General features: G+C 42.9%; 2 protein-coding genes across 3 annotated transcripts in view; one reads left to right on the plus strand and one right to left on the minus strand.

Annotated features, from left to right (window-relative positions):
• The window catches only part of irak1 (interleukin-1 receptor-associated kinase 1), a 15,871-nt gene extending 910 nt beyond the window's left edge, over positions 1-14,961 (minus strand). Inside the window, exons 1-13 of one of the 2 annotated variants that reach the window (XM_077512176.1) lie at positions 14,622-14,961; positions 11,073-11,240; positions 10,880-11,002; positions 8,245-8,351; positions 7,994-8,173; positions 7,102-7,166; positions 6,891-6,999; positions 6,698-6,819; positions 5,601-5,814; positions 2,235-2,303; positions 2,069-2,156; positions 1,901-1,995; positions 1-492 (exon numbers count right to left, since the gene is read on the minus strand). The exon at positions 1-492 is cut by the window's left edge and continues 145 nt beyond it. In XM_077512176.1, coding sequence (XP_077368302.1) covers positions 1-492; positions 1,901-1,995; positions 2,069-2,156; positions 2,235-2,303; positions 5,601-5,814; positions 6,698-6,819; positions 6,891-6,999; positions 7,102-7,166; positions 7,994-8,173; positions 8,245-8,351; positions 10,880-11,002; positions 11,073-11,187 — 1,779 coding nt within the window. In that variant the 5' untranslated portion in view covers positions 11,188-11,240; positions 14,622-14,961. Of the gene's footprint in view, positions 493-1,900; positions 1,996-2,068; positions 2,157-2,234; positions 2,304-5,600; positions 5,815-6,697; positions 6,820-6,890; positions 7,000-7,101; positions 7,167-7,993; positions 8,174-8,244; positions 8,352-10,879; positions 11,003-11,072; positions 11,241-12,652; positions 13,634-14,621 lie in introns of those variants that run through there. The other variant, XM_077512175.1, reaches the window with a different exon arrangement.
• On the plus strand, positions 14,321-24,397 carry mecp2 (methyl CpG binding protein 2). The gene is made up of 6 exons (XM_077512174.1): positions 14,321-14,450; positions 17,190-17,331; positions 17,413-17,609; positions 17,692-17,885; positions 17,961-18,097; positions 18,222-24,397. The coding sequence occupies exons 1-6, from the start codon at positions 14,419-14,421 to the stop codon at positions 20,079-20,081; spliced, it is 2,562 nt and encodes an 853-aa protein (XP_077368300.1). The 5' UTR covers positions 14,321-14,418; the 3' UTR covers positions 20,082-24,397.
• Positions 24,398-24,569: the final 172 nt, after the last annotated feature.

Genomic DNA, 24,569 nt, shown 5'->3' on the forward strand with positions numbered 1-24,569 from the left:
AGAAGGCTCCCTGCACTGGGACTTTGTGGGCCCAGTTCGATTTTGGTACTGGTCTCTGGTAGGTGCGGATAACACTGTGGAGTTAAACTGGCTCCCAGCAGAAAGGTCATATTGGGAGAAACCTCTACTTTCATCTGTTTCACACGGACCCTCAAACGAGGAAGAAGCATGGAGAGAGGACGTGAAAGGAGGGAGGGAAGAGAAGGAGGAGGGAGAAGGGCGGGAGGATGGGCGAGGTGGTAGAGAGGAGTAGTGAGCAGGGAGTGGGGGAGTAGGTACGGAAGAATGAAAGGAAGAGAAGGGGGAAGGAGTCGGGAGTGAGCCTATAGGTAGCTGGTAGGTGTCCTCTAGGGGTCCCAATTTGGACAGCTGCTGGGTCACAACCCCCACACTGGAGTCAGAGGAGTGAAGAGCTCTATGATCCTCATTGTGTTTTCCCTGGTTAAGGTCGCTCTTCACCAGGTCATTGATGTGCTGAAGTTTGTTAAACACCTGAAAGAGGTAAAAGTCAATGTCAGGAATACATGCCCAGCGCCACATTAGGTGCTGGCACTGACATATTCTAATTATCTGTTTGCAGAGTTCTGCGTGGAAAACACACGGTGGAAATGTCACGCTTTGCTGGGTTATGTGTGAAAGGCACTAAGACGGGTGGATAAATGTTACATCTCTAATGTGGCAATTTTACATAAAAATTGCACCTTTACATAAACTCCATCATGTCCAGAACCTGGCCGCATCACAAACAGAACTCCAAAGAGCCACTTCCATCCATCCATCTATCCATTTTCTTGACCGCTTATTCCTCACATGGGTCGTGGGGGATGCTGGAGCCTATCTCAGCTGGCTTTGGGCAGTAGGCGGGTACACCCTTGACTGGTTGCCAGCCAATCGCAGGGCACACACGAGCCAGTTCCGAATACTGTATATTCCAACGTATTGGCAAATACGTGGGCATGTGATTGTGTCATTTCACTCACCACGGTGCTGGTTATATTAATTAAAGTTTGTGTGCGCGTCAACCTGTGTCAGTCCTGAATATTTACCGTTTAATTTTATATCTACACAGTGGTATTAAATAATTAAATAATATGTAATATTAAAATTAACAATAAAAATAACCAAAATTTTTCAGCTCGCGCCCTTACGGCCGCTCGCATTTTTCTCAGTCCAGCATGTACACTCGAAAAGGTCACCGCTTGCCACTGCCCTATCTTCCTCATGCCTCACGATCAGTCATTTCTCCCGCTAATCTCCCGATTAAACAGCAAAGTAAAAACAGTTTACATTGTGGGAAATATTTGACACAGTGCCTGGCAACCCTGGCCTGCTTTCAAGGTAATTATGAGACTTCTGCTGGAGGCAGTGATAGTCAAGAAGCCTTGATTGTACCCACCGGGAAAGCAGTTGAAGGCTGGAGCAGAGGAAGAGGGGACTTGGGGGATTGCAGCTCGCAGCATTATGCCGCATGGATTCCAATCAGGAATTTCGTGTGTATTCTTTAGCGACGGGAGGTGACCGATGGCCGGTCCAAAGTTGGGTCATTGGCCACCCCCCGTCCCCCCGTCGCTAAATATTAATTGACTGTGCACAGTTCCCACGGCGACAAACGAGAATAGCCATCGCTAGTAAATTAGTAATAGTAATCTCTGCTCACCCGACCATCGACGAATTAATTTTTTTCGAGGGTGGCTCTAAAGTTACCCATAAGTTTTTGAGGCATGTTTTGCCAGGTACCTCAGGCCTTAATGGGTTAATGGCATTTCTATTTGTTTTTAATGGACCACCAATGCCAGTACACCAACGTGCCCGACGTTGCAAGCTCCCGCTCAAGCTGTGCATAGCTCTCGTTATCATCATTAATCATCATAAATCAAACAATTAAAAAAAAACAAAAAACCTCAGTCATAGTGGGTCTCTTCTTCCAATTCCTGTTTAGACAGCTGCAGGCCAGCGTCACCATCGGCATGCTCCCGGCCAGCTCCGTGGCGCTCCCTGCAGATGCCACAAGCCATGTCAGGAGAGTGTCTGTGAGACCGGAGGACAGCCTTAATGGAAAAACACTGACCTGTGACCAGCCGTTGGTCTAGCTGTTTGCTCCAGGCCGCTGTGTAAGAATCCGTCAGGTCCTCCTGAATCTCCTGGATTACATCCTTCTGCAGAACCATGAGAACGTTTATGAGTGTGTGAACACTCGCACATGTGAGCGTTTGTGTGGGAGTAAGAGTTCAAACCAGGTAAATATCTCCTAGCTTCTTGTCTTCTTCCAGGGCTCGCCGACCAGTCAGCACCTCTAATAACACCTGTAATGCACACGCACACACACACAATGTTTAGTCACCATGTTCACCTTGTCAGATTCTTGCATTTTTGCATCCTGCCCCCATTGCACTACAAATTCTTATCCATTTAAAGCAGGAATGGGCTAGTGGCGGCCCGTGAACCTCATACGGCCCCTGACCACACTCCGAGTGGCCCTTTGATTAATTTTCCCCAAAAGAAAAAAACATGGGGAAAAAAATCATTTTTTTTTTTTTTTAAATGAAACATTTTGGGGCATTTTTTTTCCCCCAAACCACAATTTTTTTTCAGAAAACGCTGATCAACATACAGCAGGTTTTTATTCTCCAAGAAAAAGCGAAGGGTAAACATCTAAAAAAAAATCCCATGACTCGTTGCGCTTACGCCGGGTCTTATCCTGCCCTATAGACCACTTTCCTGTTTACACACAAAGATGAGATAATCGGGTTGAGAGCCCAGCACTGTAGCAGAAAGGATGAGTAAGCCCTGGATGCAGAGTACAGTTCGAGGCGTGCCGCCACATGGGGTGGTAGGGGTGTCACGATTCGCCAACTCCACGATTCGATTTAAATTTCGATTTTGGGGTCACGATTCGATTTTTTTTTCGATTTTTTTTTTTTTTTTTTTTTTTCCGCTCCCCCACTTTATAACACAGAGGCATATGCTTCTGTAGGCTAAGGCTAGTCTATGATCATTGGTTCTATTCATTGTACAGTAAATCTTATTTCAAAAGATCGGCTACATATAGGTGATGCAATTTCCATATTATTTTTGTGTAAATTTATGTAATATATGATAATTGACATTAGGCAGGAATGATCAAATTCAAAGAATTTATTTACAATATAAAGTTAACCGTCTTGTTCTTACTGAAGTGTAAAATAAAAAATAAAAAAACAAAAACAAAAAGTCACAGTGGGTGCCTGCCATCTATTGACTGTTTTTGGTTACAACAGTGTGCTGTGCGTTCCTCTTAAAATAATGTGCAATGTGCAACAACAACAAAAAATATATTGTATCCAAAGTCATGGAACAAATACAGCCTGAACAAACTATATCCCAACATTTACAGTTGCTGGGCATACTGTAGCGTGGTTCAAGTACACTAATTAAATGTTTGAATCCAGCGTTTTCCAAGGCTGCAGGTCTGCTGCTATAAATAGACCTATGGATCTGGCGTTTCGCGCGAGCTGAAGTGTGTGGAAGTTTCACTGTAAATGAGGATGAAATAGTTGGTTGGACCGTTGTTTTCCCACTTCTAGTTGAATTTGATAAATCTAAATCTTTGTGATGCCTGCGTAAATGTCCCGTCATGTTTGTCGTGTTTCCCGTTGTGACGGCTGGCGGCTCGGGCCCGCCGCCGGCTCCGCTCCCCTAGTATGTATGTGTGTGTTTGTGTCGGCTGGTGCCCGTATAATGGTACTTCAGTTTGAATGCGCCAGCGCGACACTCTGATTGGAGGACTGTGCCAGCGCGACACTCCGATTGGACGACTGTGCCAGCGCGACACTCCGATTGGACGACTGTGCCAGCGCGACGCTATTGTGTATCCGTGTATTATACCCCTATTGGTTATTGTTGTTTCTCCTCCGTTCTGTCAGTTCTGTCAAATGCGGTTATTATTTGTTCACCTTCCACTTTCACTCCCTTGTCAAACCCCTGCCTGAAATTTCAATTAAAACTACTCAGATGTTAAAGTCGACCCGTGTTTATCTACTCTATATTTTCTGTTATTGTGTTACTTCCCTTCCCCTTGACGAGCCGGGCGTAACACCGTGGCCGAGTACAGTACGCGCACATAGCATATCTTGCAACTGTGGTCTTTTTATCGACAACGTGAACGTTGTCGACATAACTCACCGGGAACGCAAAATGTTTCCAAACTGGTGACGAGAGAAGCGGGAGCGGCTTGAAGCACCATTGCTGTGTCTGTCCGCGCTTGCCATCATGACTGCAGGAGAAGTCAGCTAACAAGTGCCGTTAGCTAGTAGCTGAATGGCTGCGTCTCATTTGCTTTCCTGGGAGGTGGCGGTGGCGGCGGTGGCGGCGGGCGCGGGGGGGGGGGGCATCGAATCGTGTGTCCTCTCTTCTATTTCGATGCTCGAAATCGTGACGTAATTTCGATCGATTTCGATAAAAAATCGAAATCGTGACACCCTTATGGGGTGGACATAAACGTTTGACTCCGCCCACACAGATTTTCAACCTCGAAACGCCTTCTTTCTTTCTTGTTGTTAAACTATTGCCCTAGCGGCTTTGTGTGCCATCTTACGACATCACACTTACAGTATAGTTTGATTATTGAACGTGGAAAATTAAAAATTCAAATACTAACCTCAACCGTCTATCTGCTGTGGAAATTTAGTACTGCACTTTGAGCTTTTCTGTCAAACTCGTTAGCTTTGCCAAGACTGACTTGAGGGTTGAGTGTTTGTCATTTTTGATGCTCCATAATGCATTTTTAAGAAATAACTACGTCATATGTTGGTGTGTCACTAAATCTGCAAATTTTGATCTGTTTTCTCTTGGATTTGAGAAAAATTCACTCCTTTGTAACTCCGATTCACACACCCGTACACACGACAGCTATACAATATTGTTTGAATCAGACGACAAAATCTTACGCTAAACGACAAATCAACACCTGCCACACACGACATGCCTATGGGTTTTTTGCTGCAACCTTTATGGCATTATTGATGACGTAGGCTGGAACGGGGTCTATACTGCAATATGAGTAGGCGTAATCATTTGTTTGCAGATTTGGAAGCTAGTCAGGGCACACAGTATTGCAATAATAAAAAATAAAAAAAAATAAAAAATGAGTGAGTTGATTTTTACGAACAAATGTTCAATATGAGTTCTTGCATTGATAATGTTGTTTTGCTGTTCAGCAGTTTTGTGCCACTCTTGATTGGTAATTTTTTTAATGCAAGTTTAATTGCACTGGAAAAACCAAAACAAATCATAGTATGTAGTTATTTAGTCTTCTGCTTCAAACACTTTGTTGTTGGGTTAGGATAGCAGATCTTTTATACATGCATTAAGAAATGTATTCTAAAAAAATGAAATATATTAAGAGCGCATATTTTACACATATTCAGATATTTTGTCCATATCTAAAATGGTATTTTTGTCATACATCTGGTTAGGAAGTGCATGAACCTATGAAGGGATGGGTACCTTTCACATTTATTCTAATTCTCTGTATCTGGGAATCAATTTTGAACTTTTGGCCCCCCCTCTAGCATTTAAGTTGCCCATCTCTGATCTAAACATTAGGTATTTTAGGGACTCACCACACCAAAACTGTAGACGTCCACCTGCGTCCCCGGCTGTCCATTCCTCAAGTACTCTTCCGGCAGGTATGCCAGCGTTCCTCTCACCTTGGACTTTTGACCCACTGTGGTGGTCTTGGATGCGAGTGAGCTTGATGGGTTTGGAGACACAAAGCGAGCCAAGCCGAAGTCGGCGAGCTTCGCCACCAGGTGGCGGTCCAAAAGGATGTTTGAACTGCAAAAAAAAATTAAAAAAATAAAATAAAATAAAAAATATAAAACAAATTAAAAAAATAAAAAATAAATTAAAAAAAACAACAACAAAAAAACAATTCCTACTACTGATTACAGTTCTGTTTCGTTTTGTCATACAGTACAATAGCGATCGTGTCAGCCAATATTTAATTGTTAAATATTGATAGGACGGCTGTCCAGTTTATGTCAATTTCAGCCTTGAAACAGGATGTAAATCTTAGTATTTTCAAAGTACGTTTGTTAGTCCATATCAAAATGACCAATGAAAACAGTTTTGTGTTTTTATACATACTGCTTAATTGTGCATAAACCTCATATTTAATAAATTTATGATATTACTATTAGTAATAATAGTTTTTTTGTAATTATATAAACTAATAAGATGTACCGCATACAACAATAAAAAAAGATGGACATTTGTGGTTATCAATTATCACACAATACCAGTGTTATGATGATGATAGCAGAATAACACAATAACTGTATTGTGAAATATTTCCAAAGAGGAGATAAACTAAAAGATTAAATAAGGCATATTTATGTCTATTTTTGAGGCTATTCTGGATATGGAAAGAATGAATACCTAATAAAAATGATCTCAACTCATCATTTTTTTTTTTTTTTAGTGGACAAAAAAAAAAAAAAAAAAAAAAAGTTGGAAGAGTCAACCAAATTCAATACAAAAAAAGATGTTGGGCCAATGTCACTGAAGAGATTAAAATCCAACTTTGAGTTACAAAATGGCCATGGTTGTTGGCCATGTTTTTCCAATTTATGTTTGAGTGCAAAGATTTTACTATTGGACTTTGTGATTGTCAGTTACAACTGGAATACTGTATTCCCAACAGTTAGACTCACGTTACCTTTTCACATCGCCATGGATTACAGAGTTGTTTCCATCTGGAGGAGAGTGAAGGTACTGCAACGCTGCTGATGCTTCATGGACAATGCGGACCCTCAGACGCCAAGTGAGAGCAAAAGACACCTAAACACACACACGCAGTCATTTGTGTGTGCGTGCGTGCGCGTGTGCTTGTGTGTGCGTGCGCGTATTACGCTTTGCAATTGATCTTCCAGGGATTGGTTTTCCATGTAGCTATAGATGAGACAAACACTTGGTCCTTGACAAAATCCAAGCAGGTCCACTATGTTCGGGTGTCTGAACCTAGTCAGCCACAGAACAGAATGACAAATATTGCATAGTAACACAACAAGGCACATGCTTTTTACATGAGTTTCCAGCGTATGCACTCTTGAGGACACTCACTTTGAGAGTTTTTCCACTTCAGTGTTGAAGCTCTCCTTTAGCATGTTCAAGTCCTGCATGCAGTCCTGTCAATGAGATTCTGTGTTGGCATCTTCCAGTTATTTGATCATATTATTTAAGGTAAATTGACCGAGAGTAAGCGTTTAGAGCGCCATTAAGCTGTACAAAGCAGAGCAAATTATTGGTGCGATTCGTTTAAAAAATATATATTTTCAGAGGTTGGCGTGTGCGTACAGTATGCATCTGGCACGTAAAAATGATCGTAAAATGCCTCCCCGCCATTGCTGATCAGCCCGGGTTACGTTATGTTGTCCTAAAACAAACATAGACAATTCTCTCTCTCTCTCTCTCTCTCTCTCTCTCTCTCTCTCTCTCTCTCTGCGTGATCTGCCGTGGATGTTGTGCTGCAAATGGCACGCATTGCTGTCATGATTCCGGGATCGAGGTTGCGTCTGGTTAATACATGCTTTCCAGGTTAATACATGCTTTCCAAAAACGTTATTTGCGTCACTGCTCTTTTTGAATGCAAAACCCCCCCCAAAAAATGGTTTGCAGGGGATGTTCAAATGATTTGGAGTTTGTTTGTTTTTTGGGTCATGTGGAGAAGCAGCCGTGGGCCCGTGGTTAAGATCGTCAAGTTCAAGACTATCCATCCCAGGCACGCGGCTGCAGTGTCCTTGAGCAAGACACAAATACCCTGAACTGCTCCTTGGGAGCTTAAGCAACTGCTCCCCCTGCTCCAGTGAGTGCCACCAACAGTGTGCGTTCACTAATATGTAGATGACAAGAAAGGAGGATCGTCATCGTCATCTCCTACCAACTGACCAACCAGATCCACGCATAACATTCTTTGGCTCCACCCTCATGTGTATTTTGTGTGTGATTTACTTACCTGTTTGAGTCTCTTGACTGCACAATCAGTGTTCCTTAAGGACGCTCTGTACACGACTCCAAAGCCCCCCTCACCAACCTGCAGGGTTGGCGAGAACCCCTTCGTCCCAGCATGCACCTCTTCATAGGGCCAGCATATTACCCCATAGCCAGCATCGCCAGACGCCACCAATGGGGGGCCCTAGAGGATTGAGTGATTTGTGACATGAGCCGTCTGTGGTCATTATTAGTTATTGATGAATGGTAATTAACCTGGAGGGTTCGAGGTTGACCAGAATGCAAACTTGAGGGGGGTGGGGCGGGGCGCGGTAGTGCTCCTCCTCCTCCTCCTCCTCCTCCTCCTCCTCCTCCTCCACCGACTGAGGAACATAATCAACATATCCATTTTCACATCAGTGCACTCTGCAGGTTCTTCAGTCGCGCACGTTTTTCTGACTTTACAACCAAAAACAGCCCGCACACACAATATGTGTATATACTTGGGATGTAACGATATCCAAATATCACGATACGATATATTATCATGGTCACGATACGATAATTATCACGATATTGTGGGGAGGTTGGCGATACAAAAAATGGTCACCATATTGTAAAAAAAAATTGAGCGCATACAAAAAAAACACACAAAAAAACATGATATTGTACTTTTGTACATTACAGCAATGCATATAAATAACCTACAATCTCTAATAACACTTAATATTGAGGCACTTAATTAACAATGCAAACACACATTGAGTTCCTCCACATATTTACTCGGTTCAAAAGTATATTACGTGCCCCTTCATCTGACCAATAACACTGATTATTCTTGCAGTTTACATCCACTTGTTTGTCCAGTGTTCCCCACATATACTCCCTAATTCACCTATTTGCACATTTTCTTTTGGAACATATCCTCCAATATTTGCTGGAAAGTCAGATACTGGCTGTTTTGAGCGCTTTATGAAACATCCTAGGATACCACAAGATGGCACCACAGTCCCGTCTAAAATTAAGGTCCTGCTTTGGCACCATCTTGCTGCCAATAACTATAGCAAGGTTCCACTTCCAATTAGAATGAATCCGAAAGGCCAAATGAAAACACTCCATAGAAACACCTCAATCGGAATGAAAAGGCTAAATCCGAATAGAATTTCATATGAAATCACAGGAGTGGTATATTTGTTTTGTCAATCCGAACGGGCATCATGTAAACGGCTCAATCGGAATAGCCAGGCTGAATCCTGTATGCGCATGCTTTGTCTTGATGTAAATGCATCATGACATCGTCGTTTCCGCACATTAAAATGGCGGCATCTTGCCAAGCACTCGTCTACAAGGGGAGAACTTGTTATAAAGTATTTCGAACTTTATTTTTTTAATCAAGATGTTGCTCTAATTAAAGTGTTAAACTATCACAACTACTGCGCAAAATGATGCATGAACTCCATCTTGAGAAATGACGTGATCGATATCTGCGCATCTGACGGCTGCCGCGGGGATGATCTGATTAAATGAGCGGAGCATGTAAACGGCAGATTGGAATCGGATAACATGACATGCAAATAGGTGACCACAGATCTTCATCTTCATCATCATTCTTCGGAATGACTAAAAAGGCTCGTGTAACCCTAGCTCATGTTAAATTGAGGGGCGGAGGTTCAATTACACATGAAAAAGTCCTAATAGAATAGGAGGGCCATTATAGACGATTATAAACATTGTTTATAATTGTAATTATTAACTTTTTGTCGTTGTTGTTATTCATGGTATGGGGTACACAAATTCTTATTCTACTCAACAGCATTTTATTCATGTATTCATCCATTGCTGCTCATTGGCTAATGATGTACTTGTAGATATGCACAAAGATCACTTGTGGATTTTTGTGTGCTGCTCTGGTCTGTTTTGCTGCTGTAAATATGTTTCAGGACTAATGAAGAGTTATACTCTCTCTTCTTGCCTCTAAGTTCAATTTTCTTCATTGGTGTCATGTTTCGATGACGTTTGATTCTGTTTTTGCTTAGTTCATAATCGGGCTGCACGATTTTGGCAAAAACGATTTTTGCAATTTTTCAGACCAATATTGCGATTGCAATTTGATTTGCGATTTTTGTATTTTACACATTAAAATGCATGAAAACACTACAATTGTGAGTCAATTTAGATTCAGACAAGTAATTTGATCAATATTTTAACAATGCATTACTATAATGTCACACTATTTGATTAAAAGTACGAGGCGGAGACGTCCTTTTGGGGAGCTTTGACCTACATTATGCTTCTAAACCAAATAATTTGCCAATAAAAACAATACATTGAGGCTCAGGCTATGGTGAGATTATAATATAGTTACATATCCAGAATAATGACATAGAATGGAAAATAACATCCCAATTATTATTTTTTTTTCTCTGGGTCCACGTCATTTTTGTTGAATCCGAAATACGTCCAAATAACAGACGTACCGCCCTTCTTTGGCACAAGTTGCTCTCTCTGTCACCTCCTTTGTAGCGGCAGGAGTCCCTTCTTCCATTAAATCCACTTCGGTGCACGGCAGTCACAGCGCCCTCGTTATGGTTGCGCTTGTACAGAACGAAGGCACCGGAGCGCAGACTAACGCCAACAACGCTGATTGGCCAGCGCCATTAAGACTCGCGCATCGGCAATTGTGATTGGCTAACGCAGCTATCACTCAAACACCAAAGGGGGAAAAAAAAGAAAAACCATCTAAAACCGCACTGTTTTGCGATTAGGTTATTGCACTTGGTCAAACCTCGATGTCGGTTAGATTTAGATTAATCGTGCAGCCCTAGTTTATAAGTCTATAACCGTAGTAAAGTCCAATGGTGAGTTCAGTCGGTTGATTAAAGTGCATGACAATGGTTGTATGCGGTACTACCTGTAGTGCTGATTACGTGTGTTGCCTTTGGGGGAGGAACCACCACTGATTTGGCAGGAGGATCAAAACTAGAGAGACGAACAGGAGGAGGAGCAAGTGGAGAAGTCTTCAAAGACGACGCCCCTATGCAGACAAAATTACATTTAGCAATGATCATGTGACGAGTTCGGAGGTCAGAGGTCCGAAGACGCACAGCGAAGGATCACGTCTCTCGGATGGAGAAGCTGGTGATGCTCCAACAGGTCCAGCAGCTCACCAACGAGTCCGTTCCTGTTGCCCCAATGCCACATCACATAGTCTGTCCGCATCTCATTCTTCTTAGCCAATCGCACGCTGACTTGATCTCCAAGGACCTCTGAGGCTGAGAGAGAAAGTTAATTCCAAAATGGGTAAAAGTAGTGTAGTAGGCCATTACGAATACTCATGCATACCCTTTAGTCCTTCATTTAACTCACAGGATTAATAATTTACTGTCAGCAATGTTAAATAGGAGGTCAACCCAAAAATGTTCTGCACAAGAATACATTGTATGCGCCGGCACTTGTCTAAACATGGCATTCTGATTAATATTGCATTGAAGGAATATGAATTAAAGCAGAAAAATCAACACGTTTTTTTTTACCCATCTTAGGGAGGCGGCCATTTTGCCTCTTCTTGCTGTTGACTAAAAATGACACCAGTTATACGTTGGTCAGACTACAAGAAAATAGCCCGATTTTGGCCCGACAGACGTGTCACAGACATGTCGTAAACGATTTTGAGTTGTCTTGACATAGCGTCGCCCGTGTAATGTGTCACCTTCATCGCCTGTTGTCTGGGACGGTTCATGACGAAAGTCTAGCATGTCAGAATTTTTGCTCGTCTTGTCACACAATGTGAGAAAACTACGTCGTCGTCCGTTTGGTTCCGCAGCATTGACCAGTAGCGAGAGGGAGCGAAACGTCATTCACACACTGACCAGCACTTTAGTAAGCTTCTTCTTGCATGATGAATTCTGGCGGTATTTGTGAGTTCACAAACTCCGGTTAACGACTAATCATTGCTCAACCTTGCGAACATCACATGACCAAACCCAGGAAACAGGTGAATCTTGAAAGTGCCAATGATTGTCACACACACCTAAGTAGGGTAAAATTCGCATAAATGTATATGAATATATATATATATATATATATATATATATATATATATATATATATATATATTTTTTTTTTTTATAAGGACATTCTATGGACCTGTCATTCGAGGCAGAATAAATCTTAATAAATCTTAATCGCGAAAAGTGACACAAATCGAAAAAGGAATGAGGAGAAAATAATTTTTGCATCATATATTTTTTTTAAGTGTTTTTTTTTCTGCCAAAAGTGGTTTTGATATCGGCTTCAAACAATGCAAATCGATCAGGCCCCTATCGATAAAGACAGAAGTAATTTTGAGCAAATTTGTCTTTTCAGAAGCATGCGTGTCAAAGTGGTAGCTGTATTAGTCAGTACCCCAGAAGTAGCTCTCAGTTTCAAAAGTGGGGGAACCCTGATTTAAACACTGGACCATAAAACGATAAAAGAAAAAGTTCGCTTTGTCAATAAAAGTTAATTAGTCGGTAAAATAATGTCTCAGAATCAGATGAAATCTGTCGTAGTGGTTCTGAACAAAAAGTGACTTAACAGCCGGTTCAGCACGAATTCACTAATTCAGCACTAATTACGACTTTTCGTTGGCACACTAATGAATACAGACATTCCCCGTCCAGTTTCATGTCGGGTTCTGTCTCACCAAAGCGGGTCCAGTCCAGGTCTGACAGTCCATCCATGACCCGGCAAAACTCCCAGTGGACACTCGCTGGTACGCTGTGCAAGAAGTAACTTCTGATGTCTCTTTGGGACATTTTCTGAAGGAAACTTCAACTCTGAATGAAAAGTTTACTGACTGACAAGGGAGAGCTAAAATGCTAACAAGCTAACAACCTAACAACACGGCACCGGGCCGCACCAACAGAGCCGCTAACATCCGGACCTGGATCACCCGGACTCATTGGTACTGAATAGGACCAACTCGTCAGATTCGAGGAGCGACAGAAGTTCTGCTGGGTTGCTTCCGGACATGGTGTTCACCAGTGTGTTTACTAAAACTGCCTCAACAAGAGCCACTTCCGGTATGTGATCTGCCAAAATAAAAGCTTCTTAGCGTGTCTCAGGTTCAATTTTTACTACTACTACTAGTACTTATTACTACTACTACTACTACTACTACTACTACTACTACTACTACTACTATTACTACTAGTAGTAGTAGCAGTATCACTATCATTGTTAAATTTTTGTGCCACAATTTGTTAGTATGTTTGTATCCAAGCACCTTTATAGTAGCAAAGTTTATTATTATCCACCCATCCATTTTCTTAAAACCACTTACTCATCACAAAGTTCGCGGGGGTCCTGGAGCCCATCCCAGCCGGCTTCGGGCAGTAGGCGGGGTACACCCTCAACTGGTTGCCAGCCAATTGCAGGGCATACAGAGGCGAACAACCATCCACACTCATAAGCACACCTAGGGACAATTGAGAGCACCCAATTAACCTGCCATGCATGTCTTTGGAATGTGGGAGGAGACCGGAGTACCCGGAGAAGACCCACGCAGGCTCTCCAGTGAAAATGAAAATGATAAGACCAAGGTGGGGCGCACTATTGTTACTGTTGTTGTACTGACAGTTTGTTTTTGTTATAATGTTTCTGTGCTTATTTTAATCACTTTAAGAGTCTTGAAAATGTCAGCAAGAGTAAATTTAAAAGGTACAAATGCCTTTTATAATTTGAATGTCATGTAATAATTTAGCTGAAAATATATTTACATTATTTTTGAATAATGTTAATGATGTTGACATGCTCCAATACTCGTCACTGTGTGACTGATCATGATGACGATAATAATAATAATAACAATAATAATAATAATAATAATAATAATAATAATAATAATAATAATAATAATAATAATAATAATAATAATAATAATAATAATAATCATAATAACAACAACAACAACAACAACAACAAAAACAACAACAATATCGTCAGGATAAGCAGTTTGGATAATGGGTGGATGGATAACAACAATAAAAATTCCCCGAGAGAAAATTACACCAACTGCATCTGCATACTGTTTAATTTGTTGTTTCTAAATACGTTGAAATATAAAATTAGTGGGTATCAACAATGATATACTATACAAACTTTAATAATAATTACCCATAAAGGACCACATTTTTGTTTTTATAATGTAATTATTATTATTTAGTTTTTTTTCTCTCTTTTTTCCAATGACGCCGTTATTCCGGATAGTGAAAGTATCGCTCACTATTCCAGTTGACTCTGCCTCAACATCTCGCGAGATCTCAGCAGGCCTTCGCCACTCGTGCACATCTCGCGATGTTGGCTAGTGACGGTGGTTGGAAAGGAGTTAGAGGGGGCGGGGTGCAACAGAGATGTTTGGAGGCTCTTTTTTTTTTTTTTTTTAATATAAAATTATTTATTTAAATAAAAATGGCTGCCGTGGAAAGCGAGGAAGAGAGAATGTACGTAAGCTATTTTTTTTTTTTTTTTATATTTCATCATCTGGTAAAGCGTTGCTGTCTTGGCCGCCTACGCCATCTTTTTGTCGTCTTTTTTTAATTTCACTTCGAAGTGCGTTTATTTTACACCGGCCTTTCTCGGCGGAGCGAGCTTAAGTGGAATACGTCACCAACTTCCAGCTCCGTCTCTACTTTAGCTGCCGTTCGAGCTCGTCCGTTTGCTCAGCCCGCTTCCCGCGTCACTCTACCCCGGAGTGTAGCAGACGTTCCCGTACGCCTGGAGGTCGGCCCGCGGGACGGCGATGCCATGCCCGCCTGCCGCCTTCCAGCCTCGGGCTGACAGTGGCATTAGCACGCAGGTGTCTATCAGGCTGCTAGCTAGTCATTTAGTCAACACTGAGTGTTTTCATGGTAGTGAGTGTGTATTATTATTTACGAGCCTGTGTACTTCCCGTTAATATGCCCCTAATCCCTCCAGTCAGCATCCTTCGCCCAGGTGTTGCTGAGCCAGGCATCACATGCTCCTCATGTTGTCCTCCCTTAAACTCCGCAGAAACATCATCACAGTTTAGGGTGAACACGTCAAGCTGTTAAAAGTCAGTGAATTGACCTCTCTGACTGGCCTACTTTCCTCACCAGCTCACTTCTTGTGGCTGCTTCTTCATCATCATCATCATCATCATCATCCTCACCTCAAACCATAGTACTGGGACCCCCAGCCAGGGGGTGTTAGGGCCAGTCACAGGGGTCTCACCAAAAAACACAGCAGTATAGTTGAACCCCTGTGATGTAATGCAATTGAGAATTCAACCACAAAACACGGTTGAAGTCACACAAAATGAGAGTTCAAACTGCCACTATATGATGATGTCAGCGCTCGAGCTCAGTTTAGCAAGCCAGTCAACAGATTGGAGTGCTTTGCATTTTTTTGCAACACTTATTCCAAAAGAAGGACCAACCTTTTGCTCTTACGACAGGAAGGTGAGAAGACAAGATATTATATACAGGAAATTACAGCATTGACAGGACAAAGGCATTATGTTTGTGCGTTTTTGTTGTTTTGTCGCAGATGGACTATGTTTAGTATTGACATTAAATTAACAACAATGCATATAAATAAAAAAAAATATATGTGTTGTAAGGGACTGGGTGGATATCTGCATTAGTTCAGTCATTATGACGATTATTGAAGGTTTGTAAGTTGTTGCATGTTCTTAAATTCTAGATATCCATAAAAGCCACATGCATGTATGGGTGAAGAAACAGGAAGTAAGTGGGGTGTGCATGTGACAGATGGTGGTGCCGTAGGTACGCTACAAATTTCGTTATGTATTGTTTGTTTTCACTTTTTTTTTCTGTGAACAATGCTTAAACTTCTTTTTACACTTGCGTGACAGTTAAGCAATAATGCGAGTAACAGTGTTACAAGTAAACAGCATTAATTATGGTGGTACTTTATTATGATTAACTGAGGCGGTGTCAAATTTACGTCAAAACCAAACAAAGGCAGAGTTTGGGGGTTGTTGCTGACGCAAGCGAAAGCAAGCATAGTCGCACAAGTACTGTAGTAAACGATCAACAAAGCGAATGGCCGCCCCGGTTAATTCTACAGGTAGCGCAGACATATGTATGACTTTCCGGGGCCGTCAATGACATCACATGCACATTATGCCCTGAACAAAAAACCTGAGGAAACATGTTCCACATGCTTGCAGGAAATTAGTGCCCATTGACATGAAGGAGTCAAAGGCAGATCCATGCAATCAAAACAAATAAGTAACTTGAATCCCATGAAACATCTCTCAAAGGAACAAGCCACAACAAATGAAGCTATTGGCCAAAAACATGCTGTTGATGACTCCCACTCCACACGCATACTTTTATGTCACTCGCTCACAGACAGCTGCTATATAATGGCATACTTTGATTAAACAAGAAAGATAATCTGCTTTCATGAATGACTACAGAAATCGGAATAATTACTGTTGAGAGGCTGAAATCAGAGGATTTGGACAATTGTTTATTAGTTTTATTAGTATTTTATTAGTTACATTTTAAGTTTTAAATTCAACAAACATTATGGACACTAAACTACGGCTGCTCAATTAATCCAAATTCAAATGCAATTTCAATTATTACACTCCACAATTACAACATCAGCATGATAATAAAAATAAAAGATTAATATTACTAATTTTGAGTCGTTTAAATGTATATATTTGCAGTTTTTTTCATGTTAACTCATTCACTGCCATTGACGGAAAAAGACATCAAATGATGCATTTTTTTTCTGGTCTGGCAATGAATGTGTAAAAATCATTTGTCATGTAAAAGTTGTAAAAAGTGCAGCTTTGATAATGGGCTAGACTAGGACGAGTATGCTGACGCAGCTTTGAATGTGACGTCGCTCCCTCTGTATTATTATTTTTTCATTCACTCTTAAACAGCCATGTTGAGTCTGCCCCTTTTGGAATAGGTGTCGCCACAAAAGCAAAAAGTGGTTAGATTGAGATCACTCGACCACTGTATATTTATCATGTTTTTTGCTATCTTGAAGATACACTTGAAAACCGTGTCTTCAGAGAAGGAAAATAAAGGAGCATAGATTAGTGAAGAGAAAACCATGAAGCAGTTCTTGTCACTGTTTTAAGTCGCATCACATGTTCAAGTCGAATTCCCTAACTCATCTATTTGAGGCACGTCATCAATGATGTCAATAATGATGTCATCTTTCTTCAACAGAGAGGCGGCACCAGAGGGCGAGGAGGAGAGAGAACGGTCACACGGTACGACTAAGAAGGCTCGCAAAGAACGGCGCCATGTTGGACAGGTGGCCGTCTCTCAGGAGCCCTTACCCCCGTCAGGGGTGGAGTCACAAACCTCGGTGAGTGAAGGCGAAGCCAACACTAATTTTATAATGAAATGTGGTTGTGAAGTATGTTTAATGTCGGCGCCTCTCTGGTAGCCACCAGAGCCGGTGGCGGGGCCCTCGCAAGCGCCGCCTGGTAGCGAGTCTGCGGGATCCCTCAGGCAGCGGCGCTCCATCATCCGAGATCGCGGACCGCTGTACAACGACCCCTCGCTGCCTGTAGGCTGGACCCGCAAGCTCAAACAGAGGAAGTCCGGACGCTCTGCAGGGAAGTTTGACGTCTACCTGATCAAGTACGATGCACTGTAGTGAAAACACGTTGTGCCCGTCCTGTTAATGTGTGCATGAGCCATGAGCTTTTCTTTTGTGGCAAAGCTCGGAGGGAAAGGCCTTCCGGTCCAAGGTGGAGCTCATCGCTTACTTCCAGAAGGTCGGTGACACCACGACTGACCCCAACGATTTTGACTTCACCGTGACTGGACGTGGAAGCCCCTCCCGCCGTGAGAAGAAACCTCCCAAGACACCAAAAGTGGTCAAACCAACTGGTAGAGGCCGTGGAAGGCCCAAAGGTATAAAATGGTGGTGGTGTACAATATTCAATGTATGCATGGAGCGAACATGACGTGTGTGTGCTCTATGTTTAGGCAGTGGGAAGATGCGTCAGACTACGGAGGGTGTGGCCATGAAGCGCGTGGTTGAGAAATCTCCGGGAAAACTGTTGGTCAAGATGCCATACAGCAAGGCGGAGGCCACCAGCGAGACCACACCCACCACGTCAAAGGTGCGACGGTGTGGCGTTCTCAGGAACGCTGCATATCGTCGAGGATATTAATAGCATGTTAGTGTTGGAATGTGTTATTCAAAAGAAATGGTGTTACTTGTGGGCGTTGGTGACTCCCTTTCAGGTGTCATCTCCTGCCCTGCCGTCAGTCAAGTCTCGTCCGGGCAGGAAGAGGAAATCAGAACAGGATCTTCCTGCTGCCCCCCTGCAGACCACACCCAAAAAACGCGGCAGGAAACCAGCCTCAGCTTCAGCAGCAGCGACAGCTGCCACGGCATCTTCCTTGTCAGCACCAACCTCCAGTACGTCGGCAGCAGGGGGCTACGCCGCTGCCGCCATCATGGCCGCCGAGGCCAAGCGCAGAGCCACCAAGGAGTCTTCCAGCAAACCCGTTGTCCAGGAAACAGCCCTGCCAATCAAAAAACGCAAAACGAGAGAGACAATTGAAGAGAGGGAGAAAGTTCCGACTCCAGGACCTAGCACCACAGAACCTCCTGGAAGGATGCCACCTTCTGAGGGAGAGGCCGGTCCGAAGGAACCAACACAAACTTCCCAGGTTCACCTTTCCTCTTTGGAGAGCCAGTCCCAATCCCAGAGGCAGACTTCTACTTCCCAAGAAAGTCACTCACATGGACATAAAATGCACAAAGGGAGGAAGCACAAGGAGAAGAGTGGAACAACAGAAAGTCGAGAGGAGGAAGTGGGCGAAGACGATGAAAAGGGAGGAAAAGGAGGAAGGAGTAGCAGCAGTAGCAGTAGCACGAGTCCTTCCAAAAGCCACAAAAGGAAGGAGCGCTCACCACACAAACATCATCATCACCACCACCATCACCATCATCGCCATCATCATCGCCACCAACAGAGCTCCCCTTTGGATCATCCTCATCCAGCATCTGGACCCTCCAGCCAGTCCCGACCCAAAACTGAGCTGCACACTGAATCCCAATCCACTGACCCCAAACCACCTCCCCTGTCACACTCCTCACCTCAACCCTGCCCCCTGTTAGCTCTGCAGACTTCGTATCCAGGTCAGAGCCAAGCGCCTTCTCAACTTTCAATTACTCAATCCTCCCCCATCAGGCATCCCCCTCCTCAACCACGGCAACAAAAAACACCAACCACAGTCCAGCTGAAAACTCATCTTGCAGTTCAGCATGCTCCACCTCCATCGCTCTCGCAGGTCCAGCCCCCTCAGACAAGGAGTCCTCATCCACAAGCCCAGTCCCCAGAAACACTCCAACCTCAAAGTCAATCCAGACCCCTCTTAGAGACTCGACCACGTCCTCAATTCCAAAATCAGACCAGAACCCAACACGCAGCTGAGTCGCAAATTCAGCCTAGAACCACGGCCCAAACCCATCTACAACACCAGTCCAGGCCACCTGCCCAAACCCAATTCTTGTACAGCACGTCCACACAGACACAGATAAGCCCCCCTTTGCAACACCAACTTCACATTCAAAGCAGACACTCTCCCTCACAGTCCAGACCCCCACAGGCTCAAGCGCCACTCCATTTTCCGCAGATTCAACCACAGATGCCAAGGCCCCACACGCAACAACTCCCACTCCAACAACTCTCCCTCCACGTGGCCATTAGACCCAACCTGGTCTCTGCTCAGCAGAGCGAGCAGCCTCAAGACCTGAGCACCACACCTTCCGCTCGCAGCGTGGAGGTGGGTCCCAGAACCGAAACACGAGGCGAAACAGGACTGGTCTCAGAAAGCAGAGAGACAACTGGGGGTTCAAACAGCACTGCGAGGCCTCCCAGCTCAATGCGCACCGATGCTCCCGGAAGAACAGGGTCGGAAGACGGTGTCGGCCTCGTGTCCGGGGCAGAAGGCAGGGCTCGGCTACGGGTGGATTCGGAGGCGGTGGGCGAGGGCAGGGAGCTCAGAGACATAGTACCCCCATCTGCCGTTCCCTGTCCCAGCCGAGAGGAAACCGTGGAGTCTCGGACTGCAGTCAGCGAAAGAGTCAGCTGATCGGTGGGTGTGATAGTAAGTGCTTTGCACCGTTGTTGTGGACTGAGGTGGTACCAGTGAGGGCTCTTCCTCCATCTTTGTGCACTGTTGTTCCGCGGAACGGCCCTTTCACTTTTTTGTCAATGAAATGAGCGCTAAGCTAGCACTGACCGATGACTGAGGAGAAAGATGGTGTCATTTTTTTAGGAAAAAAAGGAAAATATAGATTTAAAGTGTGTGCGTGAGTGTGTGTGTGTGTGTGTGTGTACATAATCAAAAGGCAGCTGTTGTGTCCCGCTCATTTAGGTGGGAGGGAGGGGGGGCAGTTTGGAACTGAAAACAAACGGCTAAGTACACATTGTCTCCGACAAAATGTCGCTTCCGGAATATAACCTGTTTATTTTATTTTGTATTTTGAACGTTTGTTTCGTCTCTACAGCTTTAAATTTCAATGTAATTGACTGAGGCTCCCTAGCACGTGACTGAGCTGCTGACTGACATTCCCTATTTCAGTGAATGGCTTCTTCAAAAACTCCCAATTTACTTAATTTGACGCCTCTTCCAGTGTCCCATACTCATAGCCAACAGTTCTACAATTAGTCCAAACATTTGATTTCAAGCACTTGAATACTTGCACTGTCCATGACTGGAATCTTCTAGAGTGACTTTCAAACTGACTCCCTATTCAGTTTACACAAGTCGTTCTTCCATCTTGGTTGTGTTTCCAGAGGAAGCACATGTTTTTTCAAAGCGACTCCACTTAGAGTGCAGCTTCTTCTTAACCTTGGTTCTGATCACTCCTCTTCGTTTTGAATGTTGTGGAACAGCTGATGGAAGATTTGTACGGAGCCCCTCTGGTGCCAGGATATGATTTTTATTTTTATTTATTTTTTTAAATCTGTACCCACAGGTTCGTAATCTGTTCCCAACTTTACTAATTTGTGCCCACAGTTTAGTAATCTGTACCCACAGTTTACTAATCTATTCCCACAGTTTATCAATCTGTACCCACAGTTTAGTAATCTGTACCCAGTTTACTAATCTGTTCCCACAGTTTAGCAATCTGTACCCAGTTTATTAATCTGTTCCCACAGTTTAGCAATCTGTTCCCATAGTTTAGCATTCTGTTACCACAGTTTAGCATTCTGTTCCCACAGTTTAGCAATCTATACCCACAGTCTTCTTTCTTTTCCCATAGTTTACTAATCTTTTCCCACATTTTAGTTTTCTGTTCCCACAGTTTAGTAATCTGTACCCATAGTTTAGCATTCTGTTCCCACAGTTTAGCAATCTATACCCACAGTCTTCTTTCTTTTCCAATAGTTTACTAATCTTTTCCCACATTTTAGTTTTCTGTTCCCACAGTTTAGTAATCTGTACCCACAGTTAAACACACTGTACAGTTTACACTGTACAGTTTAGCATGTCAATAAGAAACGAAGAACAACTCAAATATATAGATACAAGTTTGATTTCTTTGAAAACTGGGGTAGTGTGGAGTTTGAGACAGGCGGGAAAATCCATGCCATTTTGATTTTGTGGAAATGAGTAGGTTAAAATTAGTGTTTTGTTTTTTTAAAATTGTAGGCAACAAGGGAACCAGCGTTTTGAGACATCCAAAAGATATCGTTGTAGATGTAGAATACATAACTAATCCTCACATCAAATTTTACCAATTTCTCTTGGCAGACGATGAAGCACTTGTGGAAGCTACACTGAATACTGTGTAGAGTTTGCCGATCTAATATAGTGGAGGCTCAATAGCGAGAGCCAAAGTGCTTCACGGCTTGTGTGCACTACACGTTACATACAGTATTAGCATTAGTAGCTATCTTTGTTGCGCGAGCTAAGACAAATGTCACAATTTGACAGTGTGCTGGTGGACACCAGCGGTAAGGGATGCGGATGTAACACTGTGTTATAAAACCTAAACTGCAATTTCATTTTCTGGCCTGAAGATGGCAGTGTTTTCGCAGTTTTGCATTGGTGAAGACGCTGGTTTCCTCTTTGCCTACAGTTTAATAAAAACACAAAAAAAACAAAAACAAAAAAACAACACACTGGCTTTAACCTGCTCTCATTTCCACAAAATCAAAACGGCATGGAGTTTCTCGCTTGTTTCACTCTGCACAGTTTCAAATGAATCAAACTTTTATCTATATTTTCGAGTGTTCTTCATTTTTTACTGACGTGCTAAACTGTGGGTACAGATTAGTAAACTGTGGGTACGGATTAGTATACTGGGAACAGATTAGTAAACTTTGGGAACAGATTGCTAAACTGTGGGAGCAGATTAGTAAACTGTGGGAACTGATTAGTAAACTGTGGTTACAGATTACTAAACTGTGGGTATAGATTAGAAGGGAAAATAAAGACGTTTTCATACCTTGGCACCAGAAGGGCTCCATAGATTTGGGAGGCGAGGTAGGCCTACATTTTATTGAGGGTGACCAGATTTAAAAAAATCGGGACGTAAAACTTTCGCTAAAATATACAATAAATTTCACCAAATGTAATTGTTAGTCAATCATCGTCAGATAGCCAAATGCTATCTTGGTGGACAGTTCAACACTGCTAAATAATCAATGCGCTCACCATTATAAAAAAAAAAAAACTTTTTTCGTCTCTCCTGACAGCTATTGGAAGCTGGCTGTGCCGATTACTTCACACCGGTCACGTTTTCTAGCATTGGAAATATACCGCTAATAAACTTGGTTTGTATTGTCTGACGAATGGCGACAGCAGTAGAGACTAGGACTACATTTCCCATGATTCTTAGATGCGAAAGCAGATGCAGTTCTCGTTCTTGTCAATGCCTGCTCCTGATTAGATGCAGATGTCAATGAGATTGCAAAGGTGAATTTGGAAGTAAATAGGAAGGAATTTAACAGTTAAATTCTCTTTTAATGGGTTTATCGTAGAATCGCTATGGCAACTATGTGATTGACATATACATGGCAGAAAAAAATGCGATGACAGGACAGGACCTGTGTAATATTGGGACAAAGCAATTAGGTTGGCGAACTCCACTGGGACACGGGACCCAAAGCTCAAATAGGAATGTCCCGGTCAAAACGCGACGTCTGGTCATCGTAATCTTATTCCATTTTACTGTTTGGCCAAAATAAGACAACCTCTATAAGGAAATTCTACAACTTCACCATTCTGAACCTTTTTGAATATTTCAAGCGAGAGATCTACTGATTCCTTGAAATACACAAATCACAAGTTTTACTTGTAGTTGTGGGCGGGGGCAACTTTCCATAACTTAGCAGGACTCACAAACTGTTCAGACGGTAAGAGTGGCCACAGATTTTTCTATAGTTTTGTCTTCCTAGCGCCTTGCGGTGATAAAAGATAAACTAGTGACAGCGCTAGCAGCTTTTCCTGTCTGTTTTCACTCACACTCTAGTCCTTATGTTCCGTCAGGATATATCGGATGTGTTGTCATTGGTCACACAGCACAGGAGACACTTTTATTTGAAACAGAAACCGTACAGTAGCTACTTGAGAAAATGGTTGCCTATATCTTTCTTCCGTGCTGACAAATCTGTAAAAGATTTAGTTTGTGTTTGTCTACTTCTGAATTGGAACGGTTGAGAAAATGTAAGAAAGGTCTGATAAGATAATACAATAAGATGACGTTTATTTGTGGATAGTGGATACTATTGCCATGCATGTACAGTATGTCATGGACTGACATGACACTTGACGTTAGACGTGATGAAGCTTCCCATCCAACAAGTAAACAAGAGTGTCATCAATGCGTGATCTCAGATTTTTCCCAATTTCTTTGTTTGGCCTAAAGGCGCCACAAATGACAGATTATGCATCACAATGGCCAAACATCCAAACACGTTCTCAACCTCCCAGTTGGAACGGATGCGCTCGTGCAGTATTTTTACGTTTCCATCTTGGCGTTCTAATCTTGTGACGGCTTGGAAGTGATAACATTGGAAAAGTGCACCTCGCTGGGGAGTCTTCTCACTGGGTTGTGGGCCGCCTGACGTTGACCCAACCTCACCTCTGCGCTTGCGGCTTTTGGGTGCCGCAAGACCCTGAGCTGGCTTTTTGTCAGACCGAGTGGGACCACAGTAAGCAGCAGCCGCCATATTGCATGTTCCAGAGTCTAGTGCCTATAACCTTGCGCGTCTTGCCGGAAGCCACCATGTCAGCCAGCAGCCATGTTGTTCCTAGACTTAGTAGTGATGTGTGGTGACCCCATAGCTGCTGAATAATAATACTCTGCTTTCAACTCAATACACTGTCACTGTAGACTCACTAGTTTTTACCGGGTTATTAGTTCTTTTTCTTATTAAAAGCGTTTGTTGTCCCCCTACAGTGTCCTTGTCTCATCAACGCACACAACCAAACAGTCTTTTAATAACAGAGTACAAACTTGCTGTAATTATTGTATGTAAGAAGAATTGTAACTTTTCTGTACTTCACCTTATTTACTGTATATTTCCTGCAACTTTCACTTTACTACAGTTCATCTGTCTTGAGGTC

Source organism: Festucalex cinctus, chromosome 2, assembly GCF_051991245.1.
Source record: "Festucalex cinctus isolate MCC-2025b chromosome 2, RoL_Fcin_1.0, whole genome shotgun sequence".
NCBI lineage: Eukaryota > Metazoa > Chordata > Actinopteri > Syngnathiformes > Syngnathidae > Festucalex > Festucalex cinctus.